This window comes from Gadus macrocephalus, chromosome 21 (assembly GCF_031168955.1).
Source record: "Gadus macrocephalus chromosome 21, ASM3116895v1".
In the NCBI taxonomy this organism is placed as follows: Eukaryota; Metazoa; Chordata; class Actinopteri; order Gadiformes; family Gadidae; genus Gadus; species Gadus macrocephalus.
The window spans coordinates 19,145,775-19,169,654 of record NC_082402.1 but is presented as its reverse complement, the minus strand read 5'-3'; the positions used below and the strand labels follow the sequence as shown (position 1 = coordinate 19,169,654).

The window sequence follows — 23,880 nt, the reverse complement described above, 5'->3', positions numbered from 1 at the left end:
GTACCGTACGAGCGTGTACACGTCGACGCGACTTCAGGAGGAGACCAGAAGTGATGTCGCGTTTGACGTGAATGTGCGAATGGTCCTGAGCTAGGGATGGGCTATGCAGCGCTGAAAAAGATCAGCAAGGTGTTGGGGATCCCTGCCCTTCATCTTAGAACTTATCAGAGGCATGATAAAAGAGTGACAGGTATGGATACAGGATTGTGTCAGAAAAGTTTAAGCAGTTTGTAGAATTTCTAATGACAGAGATAGCCTAATGAGCATAGTGGTTAGCACCTTGTGACATAATTTTATGACATTTCTGTAACAGTATTTGTTTTCTATGGTTGGAATAAGGATGGATTTATAAGAATAGAATAAACAGTCATCTCATTCATTATGTTGTGTTGGTCAGTTTTACTTTTACAGTTAAGATTTCGATTCAGTGGCAAAAACAAAGAATATAAACCTTCTAATCAAATTAGTACATGGCAGGACATTGAAGTGAATTATTTTCCATCTGATAGCTTTACCTTATGACAACATTAGTTCACTGGGCAAACCTAGGCCCATAGTTGCACACAGGGAGGGAGTTAGGGGGGAGAAGGGCGCTCTCACGCACGTGCGCACATACACACACAGGCACAGAGTAATGGGTCTGTCTGCTTGGATAAAAGTAGGCTACTTGCTAAGCAATCACACAATTTGCATAGTGTAAAATTAGGGACAGCTGACGTTTATTCCTTTCATTCAATGTATCACTTTCAGCTTATCTAACAAACTGCCCCAGTGACTGTTCTTGACCTAATCCCTGGTCCTATCCAAAAAACAAAAAAAAGGTTTTTGCCACAAGTGAAAGAAATGTGACCTGTATCAATAAAACCAAACCAAATGAACAGTTCTTGATACAAATTACATTTCATTATAGCAGCGGAAATTGAGAGAGGACTGGAGTCCTTGCACAGGACCAGGGAGCAAGTCAGGCAGGCCTACGCTGATTTAAATCCAGATGTGGCAGAGTTGCTGAGGGAGGATGAAGATCCAATAATCAACATCAGTGTATCTTTTGATGGCACCTGGCAGAAAAGGGGCTTCACCTCACACTATGGCATAGGGGTGTGCATAGACATTTTCACTGGTCTAGTGATAGACTTTGAGGTCCTATCCTCATATTGCCACGGATGTGCCCTCAAAGAAACTGCCAGGCATGAGGGAAAGATTACAGAGGAGGAGATTGAGAGCTGGAGGGAAAAGCACGACTGTGCAAAGAACTTTCAGGGCTCTAGCAAGGCTATGGAGCAGGAGGCAGCGAAGATGATGTGGGCCAGGTCCATAAGTCGTCACCAGTTGAGGTACACCCAGATGCTGTCAGATGGGGATAGCGCAGCATTCAGGGGGGTGGTGTCCCTCAACCCATACCCAGAGCATGAGGTTGACAAGTTGGAATGCATAAACCACGCTCATAAGCGCATGGGCACAGCCCTTAGAAAATTAAGTGCTGAACGCAAATTGGGGGGGAAGGGTCTGGGAAAATTAACGGCCAAAAAATGTAAAACTCTACAGAATTATTACAGGGGGGCAATTTTAAACAACCAGGGATCCATTGACAGCATGAAAAACGAAATATGGGCTGGTCTCCTCCACGTCATGTCCACTGATGAGGTCCCATTGCACAACAGGTGCAACCCATCCTGGTGTTGGCACAGGAGAGCTGAGGAAAATGGGGAAGCACCTGAGAGCCACAGTACCCATGCAGGGAACTTTTTGTCCAAGGATGTGGGCCAGAAGCTTCTCCCCGTGTACCACCGCATGTCGAGCGACAGCCTGCTGCAGCGCATGCAGCATGGTGGCACTCAAAATGCAAATGAGTGCCTCAACTCCGTCATATGGGCTCGCTGTCCCAAAACAGTGTTTGTTGGGAGGAGTAGAGTGGAGGCAGCAGCAAGCATGGCCATCTCAACTTTTAATGAGGGGGCCTCTGCCATGCTTGCTGTGATGGAAAAGCTATGGCTTGAAAGCACTGTTGTCACCATCACCACAATTAAGGAAACTGACATGTTGAGAATTGCTAAAGCTGACACCATACAATCAGAGAGTGTTAAACGTCGTAGAAAGACTCTCAGCTAAAAAGGTAGTTAGGCACCAACAAGAGAGGGGTGAGGGGCCAACATACGGTGCAGGCATGGACAGCTAGGCTGTTAACACTAGGGTGGCTGTTTTTTGTACATTTTGTGTAAAGTGTTGTTGCATTTCTGGTTGCAGAGTTGCCGTTCTGGTGGAAAATCTGTGTGTGTGTGTGTTGTTGTCTACAGTTGGTAGACCTGTTTTGTTAATAAATGATCAATTTTCATGTACTTGGGATGTTGCATATTGTTATTACTATGGGCCTGACTAGTTGTTTTGCTTGCAAGGAATGCTTTTCTAACAGAAATGTGTGGAATTTTACAATGTAAATCTTTAAATGCGATTTTCTCAAAATGAGTTTTTTCTCATACTCCAAGGAATAAATCTCCACTTCAGTTCAACCTATATACACCAAACTTTCCAGTCTTGTACACAACTATATTATGAAGACATTTACAGAGGGATTTGTAAATATGTTATTCCTAGCCTGAATATTATAACATTATGTCCTCAAAAACATGGCGAAAATCGATTTTTTAAGGCTATTGACAGTATTTTCTGATTTAAAGGAAAACAAAAGTAGATATCCATAAATCCCTCTGTAATTTTTTCCCATCTAATATTGTCAACAGAAGGGAAAAGGAATTTTTAACCTGGCTTAATCCCATGATCAGATTTTTTTCTTTCAAACATTATGCAAATGAGCGCATATTTTATGAGATAATACCTAATTTGCATATTCAAACATCAAAATACAAAAAAAATGTAATACATTTTTTTCTCATCTAAACATGAGTAATCAACTGAGAAAGTTTCATGGTGATACCTATTATTTAAGATTTTTACCCTATTCACCTGCAGTGTCTCGCCTTAAGAGTTAAAAGGTTGTTGGATGTGTTTAGGTCTACAAAGGTCAGGTTTATATTGTGGTCTACTGAGGTCAGGTTTCTATTGTGGTCTACTGAGGTCAGGTTTCTATTGTGGTCTACTGAGGTCAGGTTTCTATTGTGGTCTACTGAGGTCAGGTTTCTATTGTGGTCTCCTAAGGTCAGATCACAAGGTTCAACCCTTTCTGGGTTCACCTGCACAAGTTTCTATTGGAGCTGCTGAACGGTTTGGCGTTCTTCTCTTCAAGCTCCTCCCCTGACCCGTTAACCTCTTCGTGGAGTGACTTCCCCTCCCTGGGTAATCTTTGTAGACACTGCTGTGATACTCATCATGTATGAAAAGGCAGGTGAGAATACTGGTTGTCAATCCCCTGGATCGCCCTCTAGTGGACAGGTGTTAGGAGAGAGTGAAGGGAGTGTCTGACGCTGCATCTCTAGATCCGTGTTGTAGACATTCACTCCTCTCCTCCTGGTTTCTTCAGGTTCAGTGATGCCCACGGAGGAGGTGGAGGAGGCCCCCAGCATCACAGAGTTCCACTCCTCTACCCACGTGTTGCCCGTGGGCCAAACGGCCCGCTACACCTGCCACGCCGGCGGCACGCCGGAGCCCACAGTAGAGTGGCTCCACAACGGCAGGCCCCTGGAGAGGGACGGCACAGACGATCAATCAGAGGCCTGGGTGGAGAGGGGCTTCCTCTTCGTCAGAGGTGGGAGGTACAGCATGAACACGGTCTGCTGCATGGCGAGCAACAGTGCTGGCACGGCCAATCACAGCGCTGAGCTGCTTGTCTTTGGTAAGTCCTGGATCCAAGGAGAGATGTTTGTTGTTGATGTAGCAATAGTGTAACTATCATCACATGACCCCCCCCCCACACACATGTCATGTTCAGGAGAACAGTACTAGTGATGAATGAGTGTATTCATAACACTGTTGTTGATGTTTTCATAACATTGTTGTTGATGTTTTCATAATATTGTTGTTGATGTGTTCATAACGTTATTGTTGAGGTGTGTGTATCTATGAATGTATACATATGTATATGTATGTATGTGTTCATATCTATGTATATGTACACAGAGCGCAGGAGAACAGTACTAGTGATGATGATGATGATGAGGATGAAGAGCGGTTCAGCAGCTCTTCATGTCTGGTTCTCCCTCAGATGCCTGTGACCTCACACTGGACCCCAACACGGCCCACAGAGAACTCTCTCTGTCTGAGGACAACAGGAAGGTGACGCTGGTTGATGAGGACCAGTCGTATCCGGATCACCCAGACAGATTTGACTCCATGCTCCAGGTGTTGGGTAGAGAGGCTCTGACTGGCCGCTGTTACTGGGAGGTAGAGAGGGAAGGAGGGGTTTATATAGGAGTGACATACAGAGGAATCACAAGGAGAGGATGGGCTGGTGACAGCCTGCTTGGACAGAACAACAAGTCCTGGAGTCTTGATTGTTCTGATGATCGTTACTCTGCCCGGTACAACGGTACAGGGACAGCCCTCCCTCTCGCCCCCGCTGGCTCCACCAGAGTAGGAGTGTATCTGGACCGGCCTGCTGGCTCTCTGTCCTTCTACAGAGTGTCCCCAGGTGGAGGAGGGTCCTCAGACACACTGACACACCTCCACACCTTCTGGTCCTCCTTCACCCAGGAGGACCTCCTCCCGGGGGTGGGGGTATTGTGGGGGGGTCCTCAGCCTCTCTGTGTCAGTTGTAGAAAAACAAAACGGGCGCAGGACACCTCGCCAGGGCATTAAAAAAAAGTAAAAAAGTAAAAAAACAAACAGGTAAAAAAACAGCGGCGACTTTTTTTAGTTGTAGAAAAACAAAACGGGCTCAGAGGGGGGTCAGCGGGGGGGTTACCTCAGAGGGGGGTCAGCGGGGGGGTTACCTCAGAGGGGGGTCAGCGGGGGGGTTACCTCAGAGGGGGGTCAGCGGGGGGGTTACCTCAGAGGGGGGTCAGCGGGGGGGTTACCTCAGAGGGGGGTCAGCGGGGGGGTTACCTCAGAGGGGGGTCAGCGGGGGGGTTACCTCAGACCCAGTGTGGTACAAAAAAGAAGTGCAGCCCCCTCCGCCCCGGCACACGCACGCACGCACACACACACACACACACACACACACACACACACACACACACACACACACACACACACTGTGGCAACCCCGATCGTCGGCGGCTGAGGTTTCCAGGGGAGATGGACCAAACAAGGCGTAGGTTAACGTTCGTTTATTTCGGTTAACCACTCATGCAAAAAAAGGAACAAAGGAGTGAACTCAGGTTCTTCCTGGTCTGGGAATAAAGGACACCGCGCCGGGTCTGGTCCTGCTGCGGGGGGCGGGGTCTCGATCCCCGGCGTCTTCGGCGGCTTAGTCCTGGGGGGAAGCGTATTGGCATTAGCGGGGGTTCAGGTAATCTCCACCCACTGCGTCTTTCCCGTTCGGTCGCGTTCCCCTGACTGGTGTCCACGCGGCCGTTAAGTCCCCTCCGCTGTCTTGCTCCGCCGGGTGCTCCGCATCTCCGTGATTGCGCGGGTGCGCTCGATGCTCCCTCCCGCATCGCTGCGCCAAGCGGCACATATCTCCCCCTGACTACCTGCCCGCGGAGAGGGCGCTGGCGGGGCTCGAACTCCTCCGTTGGATCGGGGTTGCCACACACCCCCCCCCTCAGCTGCAAGTCGGGGTCTGCCCGGCATAGGCCTAGGCAGGCGTCCCTCCGGGACAGTGCGTCTGCGTTGGCGTGTGCGCGTCCGGGCCGGTGGACCACCTGGAAGTGGTAGTCCTGCAGGGCCAGGAACCAGCGCGTCACCCGGGCGTTGGTGTCCTTGGCCGTGGCCATCCACTTCAGGGGGGCGTGGTCTGTGACCAGGGTGAAGGTGCGTCCGAGGAGGTAATAGCGGAGCTTCTCCACGGTCCACTTTATAGCCAGCGCCTCCTTCTCTACGGTCGAGTAGGCTTTCTCGCTGGCCAGGAGTTTCCGGCTGATGTAGGTCACCGGGTGCTCCTCGCCCGACCGGACCTGGGATAAGACCGCTCCCAGGCCCACCTCGGACGCGTCGGTGTGGACGACGAAGGGGAGGTTGAAGTCCGGGGTGATCAGGAGGGGCTCGGTGCAGAGGGCCCGTCGGAGGGACAAGAACGCCTCGTCGACCTCCTCTGTCCACTCGACCCGGTCAGGCAGAGCCCTCCGCGTCAACTCGTGGAGGGGGCTGGCCAGGGTCGCGAACGCCGGGATGAAGCGCTGGTAATATCCCACCAGTCCCAGGAATGACTTCACCTGCTTCTTCGTCCTCGGCCGGGGCCAGGTCTGGATGGTCTGCACCTTCTCCTCTTGCGGTTTGACGCTGCCCCTCCCCACCCGGTAGCCCAGGTAGGACGCCTCTTCGAGGCCCAGGTGGCACTTTTTAGGGTTGGCCGTGAGGCCGGCGGCTCGGAGCGCTCCCAGGACGGCACGGAGGTGATGTAGGTGCAGGTCCCAGGTGCTGCTGTGGATGACGATGTCGTCTATGTAGGCGGCGGCATATTCCCTGTGGGCCCGTAGGACCCGGTCCATCATGCGCTGGAAGGTCGCGGGCGCCCCGTGCACCCCGAACGGGAGGACCGTGTACTGGTACAGCCCGTCGGGGGTGGCAAATGCTGTCTTCTCCCGGGCCCGCTGAGTGAGAGGGACCTGCCAGTACCCCTTCGTCAGGTCCAGGGTGGTAATGAACCGGGCCGGCCCCAGCCGCTCTATTAGCTCGTCTATGCGGGGCATGGGGTAGGCGTCGAAGGCCGACACTTCATTCAGCTTCCGGAAGTCATTGCAGAAGCGGTACGACCCGTCCGGTTTGGGGACCAGGACCACCGGGCTGGACCAGGCGCTGTGGGACTCCTCGATGATCCCCATCTGCAGCATGCTGGTGACTTCCGCTCGGATGGCGGCCCGCCGTGCCTCCGGAATGCGGTAGGGCCGGAGTCGGACTCTGACTCCCGGTTCCGTCTTGATGTCATGGCTGACGGTCGCGGTCCTTCCGGGCCGCTCCGAGAAGACATCGAGGTGCTGGAGGACCACTTCCTTCAGGTCCTGGGACTGGCTGGGGCTCAGCTGGTCCCCCACTGGTACCTCGGGCAGGGGTAGTTGGGCGGATAGGGACAGGAGGGCTGGATCCCGCAGGGCTGTTGGTGGGTGCCACTGCTTCAGCAGGTTGATGTGGTAGACCTGGGTGGTCTTGCGCCTCCCCGGTTGCCGCACCCGGTAGTTGACTTCGCCGACGCGGTCGATGACGTCGTAGGGGCCTTGCCATTTGGCCAGGAACTTACACTCAGCGGTCGGGACGAGGACCAGCACCTGGTCCCCCGGGTTGAAGGTGCGGAGCTTGGCCCCTCGGTTGTACACCCGGGCTTGGGCTTGCTGGGCCCGACCGAGGTGTTCCCGGACCACGGGCCAGATCTGCGCCATCCGGCCGCGCATCTGCTCCACATGCTCGACAACGGTGCGGTGGGGTGATGGTTGGCTCTCCCAGGCGTCCCGGGCGATGTCGAGCAGCCCTCTTGGTCGCCGGCCGTAGAGGAGCTCGAACGGCGAGAATCCCGTGGAGGCCTGGGGCACCTCTCGAACGGCGAATAGGACATGCGGAAGCAGCTGGTCCCAGTTCTTCCCATCGGCTTCCATGACCTTCTTTAACATGGACTTCAGGGTTTTGTTAAACCTCTCCACCAACCCATCGGTTTGGGGATGGTAGACGGAGGTCCGGAGGTGGCGGATCTGTAACAGACTGGTGAGGCCTTTCAACACCCGGGACATAAAACAGGACCCCTGATCCGTCAGGATCTCCCGGACGATCCCCACCCGGCTGAATAAGACCATTAGCTCCCTCGCCACTGCCTTGGCGGTGGCGGCCCGTAGAGGAACTGCCTCTGGGTACCGCGTGGCGTAGTCCACCATAACTAGGACATAGCGGTGACCTCGACTAGTCTTGGGGAGGGGACCTACGATGTCTAGCCCCAGCCGGTCGAACGGGACCTCTATCAGCGGCATCGGTATGAGGGGGTTCCGGACCGTGGGCCTCGGGGCGGTGTGTTGGCACTCGGGGCACGCCCGGCAGTAGTCCTCTACGTTCCGTTTTACCCCCGGCCAGAAAAATCGGTCCAGGATTCTGTCCCTCGTCTTGTCCACCCCCAGGTGAGCCCCCAATAGGTGTGTATGGGCCATGTAGAGGACCTTGCTTACGTACGGCCTTGGAACGACCAGCTGTTCTACCTCCTTACCCCCTCTCTGTACCACCCGGTATAGTAACCCCCCCCTTGTGCTGAAGTGTGGGTACCGCCTGTCACTCACCGAGTCCCGCGAGAGGCCCTCGTGGACCTGGACGTGTCCCCAGGCGTGGCGGAGGGCGTCGTCCTCCAGCTGGGCGGTGGCGAACTGTCCTCCCTTGTCGGGTCCTCCCCCGTCGGCCAGGGGGTAGTCGGTGAAGTCTATGAGGGGCGGAGACTCCTCCTCGTCTGGCGGAGGGGCCTGCTCGGAGCCCGTCAACGTGTCCGGGGTCCCCGGGGGAAGGGACACCGTGGACGAGGCGGGGGCATGTCGTGCCGCCTCTCTCGGGGCCCTGTCGGGGGACTCGTTCGAGTCGGACCGGGAAGGCGTCGGGTGGGAGGCCATATAGGCGGGCCGGCTACGCAGCCGGCGGGGTCGGGTCCGAGGGGGTCGGCGTCGGGGTGCCTGAAGCTCGGCCCCTAGCAGTTGGGCGAAGATCGGGCAGTCCCGCCCGATTAAGAGGGGCATCGGGAGGTTTGGGACCAGCCCGGCCCGAACCGTGAAGGTGCCCTTCGGGGTCCGGACTGTGATCTGCCTCGTGCTGTAGGACTCGGTCTGCCCGTGGATACAGCCGACGTCGATCCTCCCCCCGGGGGCCCCGTCCGCCAGGTCGGGTCGGACCAGCGTAACCACGCTCCCGGAGTCGAGCAGGGCGTGGGTGTCGTGCCTCCCCACGCGGACCGGTAGGCTGGGGGTGTCGGTCCTCTCGTGGGACCAGCAGGTGGTGCGGAGGCAGGCCCCCCCTCTCCTGTCGGACGGACTGGCCGTGGGCATGGATACGTCTCCGGCTCCGGGACAATGGCGAGCCAGGTGGCCCGTTTGGCCGCACGTGTAGCACCTCCACTCCTCTCTCTGGGTCGGAGGGGCGGGCCCTCGGTGGTCCGCGATGGTCTGGTTCGGGTAGGCGGGTGCGCGGGTGGGCGGTGCCTGGGTGCGCTGGCTCTCCGGCGTCCGTCCGCGCCGCTCGGTCCGCGTCTCCCCCGCCCCCCCCGGGGCCGGGGTCACCCCGCCGCACAGCCGCTGGGTGACCTGGTGGTTCTCCAGTAACTCCACGAGGTCGTTCACCGTCCTGGGTTGGTTTCCGGAGGCCCAGCGTTTGGCCCCGGTGGGCAGGGCTCGGATGCAGCGGTCGATCACCAGCCGGTCCAGGTGCGGGGGACCCTCCCCCTCGACGAGCCACCGCTCCGCCAGGCGGACGAGTTGTGATACCTGGCTCCTCACCGAGCCCAGGGGGTCGTACACCCAGTCGTGGAACCGCTGCGCCTGGGCTGGGAGGCTGTGGCCGTAGTGGGCGAGGATGGCCCGCTTGAGCGTGGGGTAGTGCGCCGCCTGGGCCGTGCTGAGGTCGCGGTAGGCGCGTTGAGCGTCCCCGGACAGGAAAGGCGCCAGTATGTAGCCCCACTGGTCCGCTGGCCACCTCTCACGGGCCGCGGTCCGCTCAAAAATCTCAAGGTATGCCTCAACGTCATCGTCCGGTCCCAGTTTGGTGAGCCGCTTCGTGGGGGCGGCGTGAGACGGCTCCCGTGCGAGCTGCTCAGCCATCCGGGCCATGCATCGCCGCAACACCTCGATCTCCTCCTCCCGCGTTGCGGCCGGGACTCCGGGTTGACTCATGGTCCTCTAGGGTCTGCCGTAGGATCGCGTTGCCCGCATTCTCCACCACTGTGGCAACCCCGATCGTCGGCGGCTGAGGTTTCCAGGGGAGATGGACCAAACAAGGCGTAGGTTAACGTTCGTTTATTTCGGTTAACCACTCATGCAAAAAAAGGAACAAAGGAGTGAACTCAGGTTCTTCCTGGTCTGGGAATAAAGGACACCGCGCCGGGTCTGGTCCTGCTGCGGGGGGCGGGGTCTCGATCCCCGGCGTCTTCGGCGGCTTAGTCCTGGGGGGAAGCGTATTGGCATTAGCGGGGGTTCGGGTAATCTCCACCCACTGCGTCTTTCCCGTTCGGTCGCGTTCCCCTGACTGGTGTCCACGCGGCCGTTAAGTCCCCTCCGCTGTCTTGCTCCGCCGGGTGCTCCGCATCTCCGTGATTGCGCGGGTGCGCTCGATGCTCCCTCCCGCATCGCTGCGCCGAGCGGCACATATCTCCCCCTGACTACCTGCCCGCGGAGAGGGCGCTGGCGGGGCTCGAACTCCTCCGTTGGATCGGGGTTGCCACAACACACACACACACACACACACACACACACACACACACACACACACACTCACACTCTGCGGGGCCTCTGTGGGGCCTCTGTGGGGGGGGGGGGGGCAGACTAAGTGTAGTAAAAAGAAAAAGTGCAGCCCCCTCCGTCCCGCCGCGCACACAAACGAACACACACACACACACACGTTCACACACACATAAAAAAGTCTGTCTCTCCCTCTCTCTCTCTCTCTCTCTCTCTCTCTCTCTCTCTCTCTCTCCCCCTCCCTCTCTCTCTCTCTCTCTCTCTCCCCCTCCCTCTCTCTCCCCCTCCCTCTCTCTCCCCCTCCCTCTCCCTCTCCCTCTCTCTCCCCCTCCCTCTCCCTCTCCCTCTCCCTCTCTCTCTCCCTCTCCCTCTCTCTCTCTTCTTTAAAGTATAGCATGATAAACCATGAAAAGGCTTTTAAGATCTCCCATAGTTAGATAAGCACATTTATTATTTGAAATGTGTATAAAATACCTATTGATGGTAAATCTTTGTATATTTTCAGACTTCAGTTTAAGTCTTAAGGGCTCTTATATCATCATTTTTGTCATAATCCTGATTTGCGACCTGATTTAAAGCAGATGTTATTTTGTATTCATAATAACCAAGATGTCTATGGGATAATGTGGCATGTTGTAAATGACTTTAAACTGAATCTTGATTTTTTGTGTTCTGTTGGGAACCAAGCGGTCGCAGAACATGTTCAGTTATCAAAGATACGTGCTCACCTGTTGATGATTTGTAAAGTCTGCTGCTTCTATTGTTTTAGTCCTTAGTTTAGTTTATTGTGTACATGTAAGGGACTATTTTTCTGTCTTATTTGTTAATGAAGCATAATTGCAATAAACAACTCATTGGATCCAACTGAATGTTCTCGTGTGTTTAGCCGATGATTTCTCGTTGTATTAGTTAATAATGCTTCCATAAGTGCCTTAAGAAAAATTATTAATAGAACAACAAATGTTTTTCCGAGATTATTCTTGGACTTCCTCCCTGGGTTTTGGTTTGGGGGGATGGTTTTGGGGGGGGGTACCCTCCACCTCCAGTGGAGGGTACTACATGGTGCCATCGCCTCAAATACTTTTATCTCGGTTTTAAATACTGCTGTTTCAAACACATGTCCGTTCTGTGGCCTACGGGAGACAGTTTTCCATATTTTTACTGAGTGCCCGAGACTCACTGTTTTTTTCTCTCTTTTAACTTTGGTTTTTAGTCTGTTGAATGTGTTTTTCTGAAAAAGTTTTTATCTTTGGTGCTGGATAATAAAAAAGTAATATTTTAAGTGGCAGCTAGTAAATTATCTCTTAGGAGATGCGAAAATGGCCGTGTACATCAGCCGGAGAAATAAGGTGGAGGGCAGAGCAGGGCATGAGGCCCCTCCTGTGTTCCTCTGTAACGTCAGAGCCAGAGTCTGGCTGGAGTATACGTTTTATAAGGCGTTTGGGGATGTAGATGCTTTTAAACAGCGCCGGTGTTACAATAATATTATTTGCTTTGTTGAAAATGATGAGTTGCACTTTGCAAAGGATTTTGTTGGATAAACCAACAATTTTTAAAGACTGAACAAATAGCACATTTCCTGATGTATTGTACTCTCAGTTGATTGTAAAAAAAAAAGTGTTTTTGAAAAATCTAAATCAAATCTCTCTCTTTCTCTGTGTTTTACGAATTGCAAACTGTAATTCGTCGGGCTGTGGCTGTGGTCACATGATGGAGGAGGAGACCGGAGGGGAGGAGGTCCTGGCCGACCCCCCCCCCTCCTGGGGGTGCCCTTCTCCGTCCAGGAGTGCTTCGCCCTGCAGGGTACGGGGCTTTGAGTGTCTCTGCGTCCGCCCCCTACATGAGAGGGGTCAATGCTATTGCTTATTAGCCACCGGCTAAAGGGCTGATTATGGTTCCACATCGACGCAACGATGAACCCGCAGACGCTTCCAGGCAGTCGTGAACCTGCATGGTTCTGCGGCGGCTTTTAGTGAGTGGACCAATCACAGCCCTCGCTGCTGCGTCACCTCGACGGAGGGTTAACGTATTGGGGAGGCGCGCGTCAGGCCCTTGCTGTGGACGCAAGGAGGGTCCGCGAGGACGTGAGGGGTCCGTAGACCCTCTTGGGCTGCGTCGACGTCAGCCCCTCACAGATCCTTGGTTGGTCCCCCCCCCCCAGACCACGGGGCTGGGGTCCCGGCGCGGGGGGGTGGCGGTGGCCGTCCCCCTGGGGGCCCCAACACCAGCGAGCTCTGCATGTGGTCCGAGTCCCACCACCACCTGGACGGCATCCCCCGGAACCCCCACCACCTGGAGAGGGTCCCGGGGGGCAGCTCAGGTCTGTGCACACACACACACTGCAACATGTTTGCACACACAAACACACACACAAATGCTTGAACAGACACAGATGCACACACAAACACAGACACACAATCACTCACTCACTCTAAAGCCTAGTCTTGACACACACACACACACATGCACTCACACGCACACACACACACACTAAAGCGTACTCTTAAGACACACACACACACACACACACACACACACACACACACACACACACACACACTCACTAAAGCGTACTCTTGACACACACACACACACACACACAAACTCACTAAAGCCTACTCTTGACACACACACACACACACACTAAACCGTACTCTTGACACACACACACACACACACACACACACACACACACACACACACAGACACACACACACACACTAAAGCGTTGAAAGGATAACATCGTTATGGCATAATCAATGCTGAATGTGTACAATGTCAATGTGTCTATGAGCTCAGCTAATACTCATAATGCAGATCCTAATCCCCTTTTTTAAGTGTACGAATATTAAGGTGGCACCAAACCAAAACATCTACCCACCCAACCTTTGACCCAAATGTCCACCATCATCCTCCTTAATCAAGTAAAATAAGAATCTTTATATATATATATATATATATATATCTCAACTAAGAGATGTCAACTTCTTACTTTTATTTTATTTTTATTGTATTTTATTTATTGTATTTTACTTATTTATTTATTCATAATCTTATCTTATCTTCTATGCTTGTAGGGTTAGCTTGTAGGGTATTTATATTTATATTGTATGGAGCACCTAGAACAACAATTTCCCCCCGGGGATCAATAAAGTATTTCTGATTCTGATATGTATATATATATACACATATCAGATATGTATATATATATACATATCAGATATAGATAGATATATACATATCAGATATATATATATATATATATATATATATATATATAGTGGCAACCCGCCACGTTGAGCGCACCAACTCCTCCCAAACAGGACACAATTGCGTTGCGCAAAAGCCAAAAAAGGCAGGTTTATTACCGAACATAAAGTCTCTCCTAACACAAATAACTTAAACCTCGGGAGGAATCAACGGTCCCCTTCTTCGTGGGTGGAAACCCGTCACCCACGAGGACCGGTCTCTCCTTGCTGGAGTTCCAGGGCTGGGTGAGCCCCGAATGAGTGGAGAAGCGGGCTATTTAAGCCCTGCTTCTCCACTTGTTCCTCAGGTGTTCTGAATATCTTTAATTGGCCTGGGCCGGGTTGCCACACTCCTCCACCCTTTGCTGAAGCCCCGGGTGGCCTTTCGGAGGTGGCAGCGGTCCGGCGCGCAGCATGGCTGCTTCTGCTGCCGGCGTGGCTCGTTTCGCGGCCTAGTCTCCCGCAGCCTCGTCTCCCGCGGCCTCGTCTCCCGCGGCCTCGTCTCCCGCAGCCTCGTCTCGGGCTGCGTCGTCTCTGGCGGCGTCGTCTCTGGCGGGGTGTCGTCTCTGGCGGCATCGTCTCTGGCGGCGTCGTCTCTGCTGCGTCGGCTCCGGCTGCGTCGGCCCCGGCTGCGTCGGCTCCGGTTTGGGGGTGGCTTGAGGTGGGCGCTCCCACCCAAAATGGCCCGTAGCTCGGTCGAGTTGCCTGCATTCTCCACCATATGTGGCAACCCGCCACGTTGAGCGCACCAACTCCTCCCAAACAGGACACAATTGCGTTGCGCAAAAGCCAAAAAAGGCAGGTTTATTACCGAACATAAAGTCTCTCCTAACACAAATAACTTAAACCTCGGGAGGAATCAACGGTCCCCTTCTTCGTGGGTGGAAACCCGTCACCCACGAGGACCGGTCTCTCCTTGCTGGAGTTCCAGGGCTGGGTGAGCCCCGAATGAGTGGAGAAGCGGGCTATTTAAGCCCTGCTTCTCCACTTGTTCCTCAGGTGTTCTGAATATCTTTAATTGGCCTGGGCCGGGTTGCCACAATATATACATATATACATATATATATATATATATATATATATGGCTTAATGGCGGTGGCGGTGGGAGCGCTTTGATTGGACGGTTCAATGGAAGTTCACCGCAGTGCTGGCACTACTCACCAGCAACACTGTGTGTGTGTGTGTGTGTGTGTGTGTGTGTGTGTGTGTGTGTGTGTGTGTATATCAACTCTTTCACCCAATGAACAGGTTGCCTGCAACCCCTCTCCCTCTCTCTCTCTCTCTCTCTCTCTCTCTCTCTCTTTCTCTTTCTCTCTCTCTCTCTCTCTCCCTCCCTCTCCCTCTCTCTCTCTCTCTCTCTCTCACTCTCTCTCTCTCTCTCTCTCTCTCTCTCTCTCCGTCTGTGTGTGTGTGTGTGTGTGTGTGTGTGTGTGTGTGTGTGTGTGTGTGTGTGTGTGTGTGTGTGTGTGTGTGTGTGTGTGTGCGTCATCATCATCTAGGAAAGCAGAACCACTGCGCTAGCTCGTGGGGGAGAACAGGAAGTCTCGTTCACGAAGCAAAAGTTAAGCGTTAAACCCAAACCAGAGTCACTTGGAGGCACTTCTCTCTTTATGGAGACAAAGAACAACACTTTATAAACCAGTCTGATAAAAACCATTATAAAGGGAGTCTAAAGAATATAAAAAAGAAAGTGATTACTTGAAAAAAAGAATGTTTTCTCAGAATGATATCTGATATCACTTCCTGGTTCTGAAGTATGTTTGGGTGGTGTCTCCTGGTGACTCTATGTTTGGGTGGTGTCTCCTAGTGACTGTATGTTTGGGTGGTGTCTCCTGGTGACTGTATGTTTGGGTGGTGTCTCCTAGTGACTGTATGTTTGGGTGGTGTCTCCTAGTGACTGTATGTTTGGGTGGTGTCCCCTAGTGACTGTATGTTTGGGTGGTGTCTCCTAGTGACTGTATGTTTGGGTGGTGTCCCCTAGTGACTGTATGTTTGGGTGGTGTCTCCTAGTGACTGTATGTTTGGGTGGTGTCCCCTAGTGACTGTATGTTTGGGTGGTCTGGTTCCCCCAGACTGTGGTATAAACAATATTATTCACGAGTTATAATCAACCCCTACACATCAATATTAATTAAATACGGTATGATTTCTACATATCATGGCAACGTCCGCTCGCGACACTGGACTTGCGAGGCATCAACGCGGACTTCCATTCACATAGCCAAAAACAAGACAATAGATCTATGGCTAGATCAAAACATCAAGACATACAATTCTAAAAAGAACAGATGAAGCAGCTACCCTTTTTTCCTTCGCAGTTTGCCTACAGAGCAGCGCACCTGCATTTAATATATCCGTGAATTGTCACAATTTCTCAGAATCAAAGGTGAAAGTAGAAACGGGTGGCCAAAAGCTGTCACATTGTTAGTTATCACAGACAATTTTTAAATGTTCTGTACGGAGCTCCTTAAGGGACATTAGGGAGAACGCTCCCGGACAGAACCTTAGTTTGGAAGTCGTGCTTAGTGACACGACAAAATCCTCCCAATTGAATTACATGGGTTTGAAATTTGTGCTTTTTGACACGATAAATTTGAAAAAACGTGTCCCTGATCACGTTTCAATAGATTAAATAACGTGACAGTGTCACGTATTTTCGTGAGACCGGGTTGTGTGTGGAGGTGTATATATTAATTAATATATTGTGACTGAGCTGATGTGTGTTAATGTGTGTGTGTGGAGGTGTATATATTAATTAATATATTGTGGCTGAGCTGATGTGTGTTAATGTGTGTGTGGAGGTGTATATATTAATTTAATATTGTGGCTGAGCTGATGTGTGTTAATGTGTGTGTGGAGGTGTATATATTAATTAATATATTGTGGCTGAGCTGATGTGTGTTAATGTGTGTGTGGAGGTGTATATATTAATTAATATATTGTGACTGAGCTGATGTGTGTTAATGTGTGTGTGGAGGTGTATATATTAATTAATTTATTGTGGCTGAGCTGATGTGTGTTAATGTGTGTGTGTGTGGAGGTGTATATATTAATTAATATATTGTGGCTGAGCTGATGTGTGTTAATGTGTGTGTGGAGGTGTATATATTAATTAATATATTGTGGCTGAGCTGATGTGTGTTAATGTGTGTGTGGAGGTGTATATATTAATTAATACATTGTGGCTGAGCTGATGTGTGTTAATGTGTGTGTGTGGAGGTGTATATATTAATTAATACATTGTGGCTGAGCTGATGTGTGTTAATGTGTGTGTGTGGAGGTGTATATATTAATTAATACATTGTGGCTGAGCTGATGTGTGTTAATGTGTGTGTGGGGGTGTATATATTAATTAATATATTGTGGCTGAGCTGATGTGTGTTAGTGTGTGTTTGGAGGTGTATATATTAATTAATATATTGTGGCTGAGCTGATGTGTGTTAATGTGTGTGTGGAGGTGTATATATTAATTAATATATTGTGGCTGAGCTGATGTGTGTTAATGTGTGTGTGGAGGTGTATATATTAATTAATATATTGTGGCTGAGCTGATGTGTGTTAATGTGTGTGTGGAGGTGTATATATTAATTAATATATTGTGGTTGAGCTGATGTGTGTTAATGTGTGTGTGGAGGTGTATATATTAATTAATATATTGTGGTTGAGCTGATGTGTGTTAATGTGTGTGTGGAGGTGTATATATTAATTTATATATTGTGGCTGAGCTGATGTGTGTTAATGTGTGTGTGTGGAGGTGTATATATTAATTAATATATTGTGGCTGAGCTGATGTGTGTTAATGTGTGTGTGGAGGTGTATATATTAATTAATATATTGTGGCTGAGCTGATGTGTGTTAATGTGTGTGTGGAGGTGTATATATTAATTAATATATTGTGGCTGAGCTGATGTGTGTTAATGTGTGTGTGGAGGTGTATATATTAATTAATATATTGTGGTTGAGCTGATGTGTGTTAATGTGTGTGTGGAGGTGTATATATTAATTAATATATTGTGGTTGAGCTGATGTGTGTTAATGTGTGTGTGGAGGTGTATATATTAATTAATATATTGTGGTTGAGCTGATGTGTGTTAATGTGTGTGTAGAGGTGTATATATTAATTTATATATTGTGGCTGAGCTGATGTGTGTTAATGTGTGTGTGGAGGTGTATATATTAATTAATATATTGTGGCTGAGCTGATGTGTGTGTGTGGAGGTGCCGGTGGGGCAGAGGCGCCGCGTCCCATTAGGCATACCAGGCAATTGCTTGGGGCCCCGGGCCACTACTAGGGCCCCCAAAAGGCACCCCCAAAAAAAATAAAAATAAATAAATAAATCGCTCCATTGAGTTTTGCGCCCCCCCCCCCCCCCCCAGCGCCGAGCGTTGCCCTGTTAATTGACATTGCTATATTAAACATCACTTAAGACGCATATTAACTGATTTACCTTTACTTTGCTTGCAGCATTTTCACACAATTATAGCTCCACTATACTACATTGCAAATAAATGTGTGATGCATGGACAACAAACAGAAATGTTTCAGAATATTTTCTTTTTAATTATTTTAAATGACTTATATACATTCATAAACACTTAAACATACAAGTAAAAATAAGCCAAAAGTATCAAGTCAAAATATGCAAATATATACAAAAATGCTACAAAGAATGTTATGAACTTAAAAAAAAAAAACACACTAAAAGAACACTATAATGGACACCAGTTTAACTATTAAACACTCTACGAACAAAAGTGCAGTTGTATCGGGCATTTCTATTGACCTTTCAAAGTGACGCAGCATTAGAATTTGACAATTCTAGACTTCCTCATGGCAAATGTGTTGATGGTATCATCAAATGACATCTGACTTGAGACCTCTTGGTTGACGCTCATCAGTGCAAGCCCATTTAGGCGTTCTTGACTCATCGTTGACCTTAGGTAGGTCTTCAGTAATTTTAATTTTGAGAAGCTTCTTTCAGCAGAAGCTACAGTCACAGGTAATGTGACAGCAATTCTTAGGGCCACCCACATATTTGGGAAAACTTCTTCAAGTTTCTTCTCTTTTAAGTGATTTAGAATGTCCATTGTCGTCATGCAGGCTTTTGGCAATGCTTGGAAATTGTTCAACTCAAGTGCCAGTTCCCTCCCGTCAAAGTCTTTATGGTCACCTTGGCTCAGAGTGTTGCTGAGGGTTTTGCACTCCTGGGCGAGTTCTTCCTCTGTCAAATTAGGGAAGTTAATTAACACTCCAAACTTGTCCTGAACATCACCCAAAAGCTTGAAGCGTTCTTGCAGTGATGTTACCGACGCATCGACAATAACATTGAAGAAGGAAATTTCTAATTTCTTAAGTGCGTCTCCTTCTGGCTCATCAGGGGATTCATAAGAGAACTGTCTCTTTGTTTTTCTCAGCCTCTTCTGCTTTAGGACGGTGTCCACATTGATCTCCTCACAGAGATCTCTTGCCGATACCTGAGCAGAAGCGAACCCAGTGCTTCTATAGCTGACCAGAGAGTCTACTGTTTTCCTCAGGAGATTCAGAGCCACATCCAGCTGCATTGACACAGACTGCAATGCTTTGCTGACATGATGTATTTTGGCCAGCATGTCATACCACACAATGCTACAAATGGTGAAGCGGTATGACCCAACTTCTTCAGCCAAAGACTGTGCTTCAGTTATTACCATTGAGTCAGTGGCTTTCTCCCTGACCTCAAGAAGGGCATCCCTCACCTCCGCTGTCTGGAATCTCACAGCCTGCACACTGCTAATTCGACTTTCCCATCTTGTATCTGACCAGGATTTCACAGTTGTTTGGACGTGGTGCTTTAGGATGGCCCACCTTTGTGTGGAGGCAGAGAATAGTGTAAAAATTCTTTGTAGGTAGCCAAAATAACTAAGTGCATCCGTAGAACTTTTTGCTGCATCCGCAACAACAAGATTTAGAGTATGTGCTCCGCACGGGACGAATAAAGCTCTTGGATTTTTTTTCAGAAGTCTAGCTTGGACACCTTTGACCTTTCCCTTCATATTTGCGCCGTTGTCGTAAGACTGTCCCCGGCAGTCTTCGAAGGGAAGGTTGAACTCTTCTAGTCTCTTCAGAATGAGGTTGGAGAGGCTTTCTCCCGTGGATGATTCAACTTCAAGGAACCCCATGAAATGTTCTTTTATTTTTGGGGTGTCGGTGTCGTCTGCTGCAACTATAACCGATAACTGTTCTACGTGGCTGAGGTCTGGGGTGCAATCCAAAATAATGGAATAGTATTTGGCCAGCTTTATCTCCCTTAACATATAGTGAACAATTTTTTCACCAATGCAATCAATTAGTTCATTTTGAATATCCTTTGACAAGTATGTTGCATGCCTGGCTCCTCTCTCCACATCAGCAACATGTTGTTTGAGAACTGGGTCAAACCTGGCCATGAGCTCAACTTCCTTAAGGAAGTTCCCATTATTTGGCTGGTATAGTCTGTCTGAGCTCCCCCGCATGGGAATATTTCGCTCGGCCAAAGACTGTATTATGGCGACCAACCTGGTCAGCACATCACGCCACCTCCTCCTTTCAGCTTGAAGGAGTGCCATTTCCATTTTGTCAATTGTTTGGCCCTTTTCAAGTCGAGTCTCCAGTTCCTTCCATGAGGTCATGTGCCCTAAATGCTCTGAACTTTGCTCATGGCTTTTCAGGATCTCCCCGCAATTCTTCCAGTCATTTAGGCCACTACTATTGAGGTTAAAATTTTTCTTTGAAAAGAGCTTGCAGCAGAAGCAGTACAGAGTATTGGTTTTCCTTGAATATACAAGCCAGCTTCTCTTGACTTTCTCCCCATTGACTAATTTCCTGTAGAAGTAGTGGTGGTGGCAGCTTCTCCCATCATCTCTTTTGGGAAATGTAAAGTCTGGATTGGTCTTGTATGGTCCTCTACTAACTAACTCAGTCCTTACCGCATCACAGAGGGCTGGCCAGTCAGCAGGATCTATGGGTGCTCCCTGGATATTAGGAATTGAGGAGGGTGAGGTGTCTGCAGGCGGCAGTGTAGTAGCAGAGCATGTTGCGGTTGTTGTTCCTTCACTGGTCTCAGTGGTCTGTGTTTTACTGGTGCCTGGAATACTAGATGTGGCCCCTTCACCTGTATCAGCCAGATGTGGTTGAAATTAGTTTCATAGGGATTTCATAGGGATCTTCAAGTACATTTTCTCAGGTGGTTGTTGGCTTAAATTAGTTATGCAAAGGACTTACTTGCTTCAGGCTGCGTGTCCCTGGTCTCAGTCGTCTGTGTTTCACTGATGCCCTGAGTGCTTGATGTCCCTTCACCTTCACCTGTATTCAAGCATATAGTATACCAGACAAGCAGTGTTTAATAATGATGTGAAAATGATCATGTATTTGAATTACTTTTAGAAAACAAGCTATGGACGTGGCTTGAATAAATACTATTAAATAGACTCACTCACCTGATGCAGGCTGTGTGTACCTGGCCTGTGTTCCACTGGTCCCTGGAGTACTACTACTGGATGTCCCTTCTCCTGCTGCAGCTGTATTTAAACATAGAGTTCATCCATGCTGTTCATTACACAATTGCATTTGGTCATTTCTATCATCCTTCCACATAGTTGTATTGTACAAATACATTTTATCTGACCATGTAACTTGTAGTAGGTAACTTACAATTACTACCACCACTACTATTATTACTAGTAGGCTGCTACAAGACTAAATAATACTACTAATAACAAAAAAGTTATAATAATAATAGTAATAATTGCTAATAATAACAATAACAAAAACAGCAACAATAGTACTAGTTGTACTTACAAAGTTCAGAGAGAGGTGAACATGACGGATCAGGTGTCCTTTCTCCTGCAGGTGCTGGCTTCCGCAAATATTGCTTGAGTGCATCTGGCCAATTAAAAAAATATATATACGAAATACTGTTTATTCCGTGTTTTATTTGGCCTTTTGTAAATTCATTAAAACCGAAACCGAACCGTAAAAGGAAAGGGAGATTACTGGTTGTAGTCTTTTCGCTCGGTTTTAGCCCTACGGTTGATACGGAGAACCGAGCAAAAAGACTACAACCAGTCTCCCTTTCCGTTTCCGGTTAGGGTTAGGGGGGGCCTGAAAACGCGATTTGAAAATTCAATCATTTCGAATTATAGAATTCAAAATTAGCCAAATACCCGGGACAGGACCAATAGTAAAAATTTCGTTGGTAATCACTCTTATTTCATCCTAGACAAACCAGAAACGGGGCTCAATGTTCAAAATACCGGAATTGTCCCTTAAAAGTCGGTGGCTAGCGGTGGCTAGCGGTGGCTAGCGGTGGCTAGCGCCGCGGTAGCTGCCTGAGCGGCCGCAATGTTACGTGGTGCGCTTGACAGCCTGACATGAGTTTGACACTATAATGGCAGAGGTCAATTACCTCTACTGGGCTTTCTTTTCTTCTTCTTCTTTTTTACGTTTTCGTCCCTGCGCGCCAGAGGGTTTAACTTTAGTCCTTTTCATTTTAAGAGTCAATACCTAATGTCAAGCTTGATCGACGCATCTTAATTTACCGAACGCAACGTCTTTCACGCCACGCAACGCCCCCCCCCCCCCCCCCCCCCATGGAAAATGATTTACAAAAAACATAAAAAAACGATTAACTAAACGTCTGGCTGAGGGGGCGCCCTAGGATAATCGTCTTCGCTTGTTTAATTAAATTAAATTAACACATTTGTCGCCCTAGGCAATTGCCTAGGTCGCCTATGCCAATCGCCGGCCCTGCCCCCCCCCGTCAACAATCGCTCCGAACACCCCCCCCCCCCCCCCGTCAACAATCGCTCCGAACCCCCCCCCCCCCCCGTCAACAATCGGCCCCCTAAAAATTCTTGCTTGGGGCCCCCACACTACCTCGCAACGCGGTGGGGTTGTCTCTGGGCTGGCGGTGGGTGAACGCTGTGAGGACAGCGGGCTCCTCAGTGAGTGTGGGACCGTGTTGAGGACCTGGGCCTCCGCGGGGACCGTTCTGCCGGCCGGGGGGTCTAAGGTGGGGGCTGAGGGAAGCACCGGTTGGGATGTTGTCAGGTTGAGTGGTGAAGGTGTCGTGGGGAGTTTCTAGTAGGGGACTGAGATCAGTGACTGTGTAGCTGTTGAGTGGCGTAGGTTCTGCTGTTGTTTCGGTGAGTGGTTGATGACTGGGAAGTGGATGGTGGCGTTAGGGAATGTGGTTAGGGAATGTGGTTAGTTTATTAAGGGCCGATATTTGTTTGATGGATGTAAGTTCGGGGTTGTGATTCATGTTGTTTAGGCCAACTGAAAGGATGACTGTTTGTGTGTTTGGTGTTTTCTGTAGGATGTGTTAGATATGTCCTATGGTGGCCCCGGGATAACTGTCTATTTGTATGTGTGCGTGTTCATGTGGGGGAATTCTGTTGAGATTGGAGTCGCCGATGATGAGTGTGGGTGTGTGTCCTAGGTAAGACCAATCCTGCAGCTTGTGGCCCCCCCTAACCTTATGGTAGGTGGGTCGATAGTATTTAAGACTGCAGGATTGGTCGGGGAGGGGATGGACTGTGGTTTGATATCTGGAGGGGGTAGTGTAGGGGGGGGCAGTGGGGGCCGGAGGGTTGGTGTCAACAGTGACCTGGCAAGAAGGTTGTGGGGGGAGGGGGGGACGAGTTTTGGTCAGTTGGGTTTGTTGTGGTCGTGTTGACCTTAGTAGGCCCCTTCATCATTGCTCTTAGATTTTTCGCCAGGCCACTGGTGACACCTATGGGGGGGAGGGGGGGGAATGGATTTTAGTGAGATGGAGTCAACAAGGTCCACAATGAGGTTGGTGCGTGTGTGTGATCTAAGGAGAGGTCTGGTGGGTGTTGGTGTGTGGGGTGTGGTGGAGTCTGGTGGGGAGTTATGGGTATGAATGACCTGTGCGTCTATGTGGATGATTGTCTCCTTGCGGGGGGTTGGGAGTGGGAGAGGTTGGATGCAAGTGTCTGGATGGAGTGAGGGGGAACTCTGGAGAGAGGGTGGTGTATGGTGGTGTGTTGGTTGTTGCTCGGTCCTCTGAGGTGGAGGTTCATCTGGTGAGAGGATTTCTGACTGGGGGGAGCGGGGGAGAGGGTGGGGATGGGTGGGTGGGGGGTTGGTTTAGTTGGGGGGGGGGTCATTGATCTGAGGTGGTGTGGAGGGT

At 50.0% G+C, this 23,880-nt stretch overlaps 3 protein-coding genes across 4 annotated transcripts in view; 2 read left to right on the top strand and 1 right to left on the bottom strand.

Moving 5' to 3' along the window:
- Nucleotides 1–4,749, top strand: part of LOC132449644 (stonustoxin subunit beta-like) — a 148,839-nt gene extending 144,090 nt beyond the window's left edge. Inside the window, exon 2 of the mRNA XM_060041402.1 lies at nt 4,093–4,749. Coding sequence (XP_059897385.1) covers nt 4,138–4,749 — 612 coding nt within the window. The 5' untranslated portion in view covers nt 4,093–4,137. The remainder of the gene's footprint in view (nt 1–4,092) is intronic.
- Nucleotides 1–23,880, top strand: part of LOC132449988 (syncytin-2-like) — a 93,820-nt gene that overhangs the window by 2,187 nt on the left and 67,753 nt on the right. The window lies entirely within an intron of this gene.
- Nucleotides 5,139–10,598, bottom strand: LOC132449731 (uncharacterized). The gene has a single exon (XM_060041535.1). The coding sequence runs from the start codon at nt 9,894–9,896 to the stop codon at nt 5,229–5,231; it is 4,668 nt and encodes a 1,555-aa protein (XP_059897518.1). The 5' UTR covers nt 9,897–10,598; the 3' UTR covers nt 5,139–5,228.

What these genes read in the sequence shown, in the direction of transcription:
- LOC132449731 (XM_060041535.1), bottom strand. Translation starts at nt 9,896, where the DNA reads ATGAGTCAACCCGGAGTCCCGGCCGCAACGCGGGAGGAGGAGATCGAG.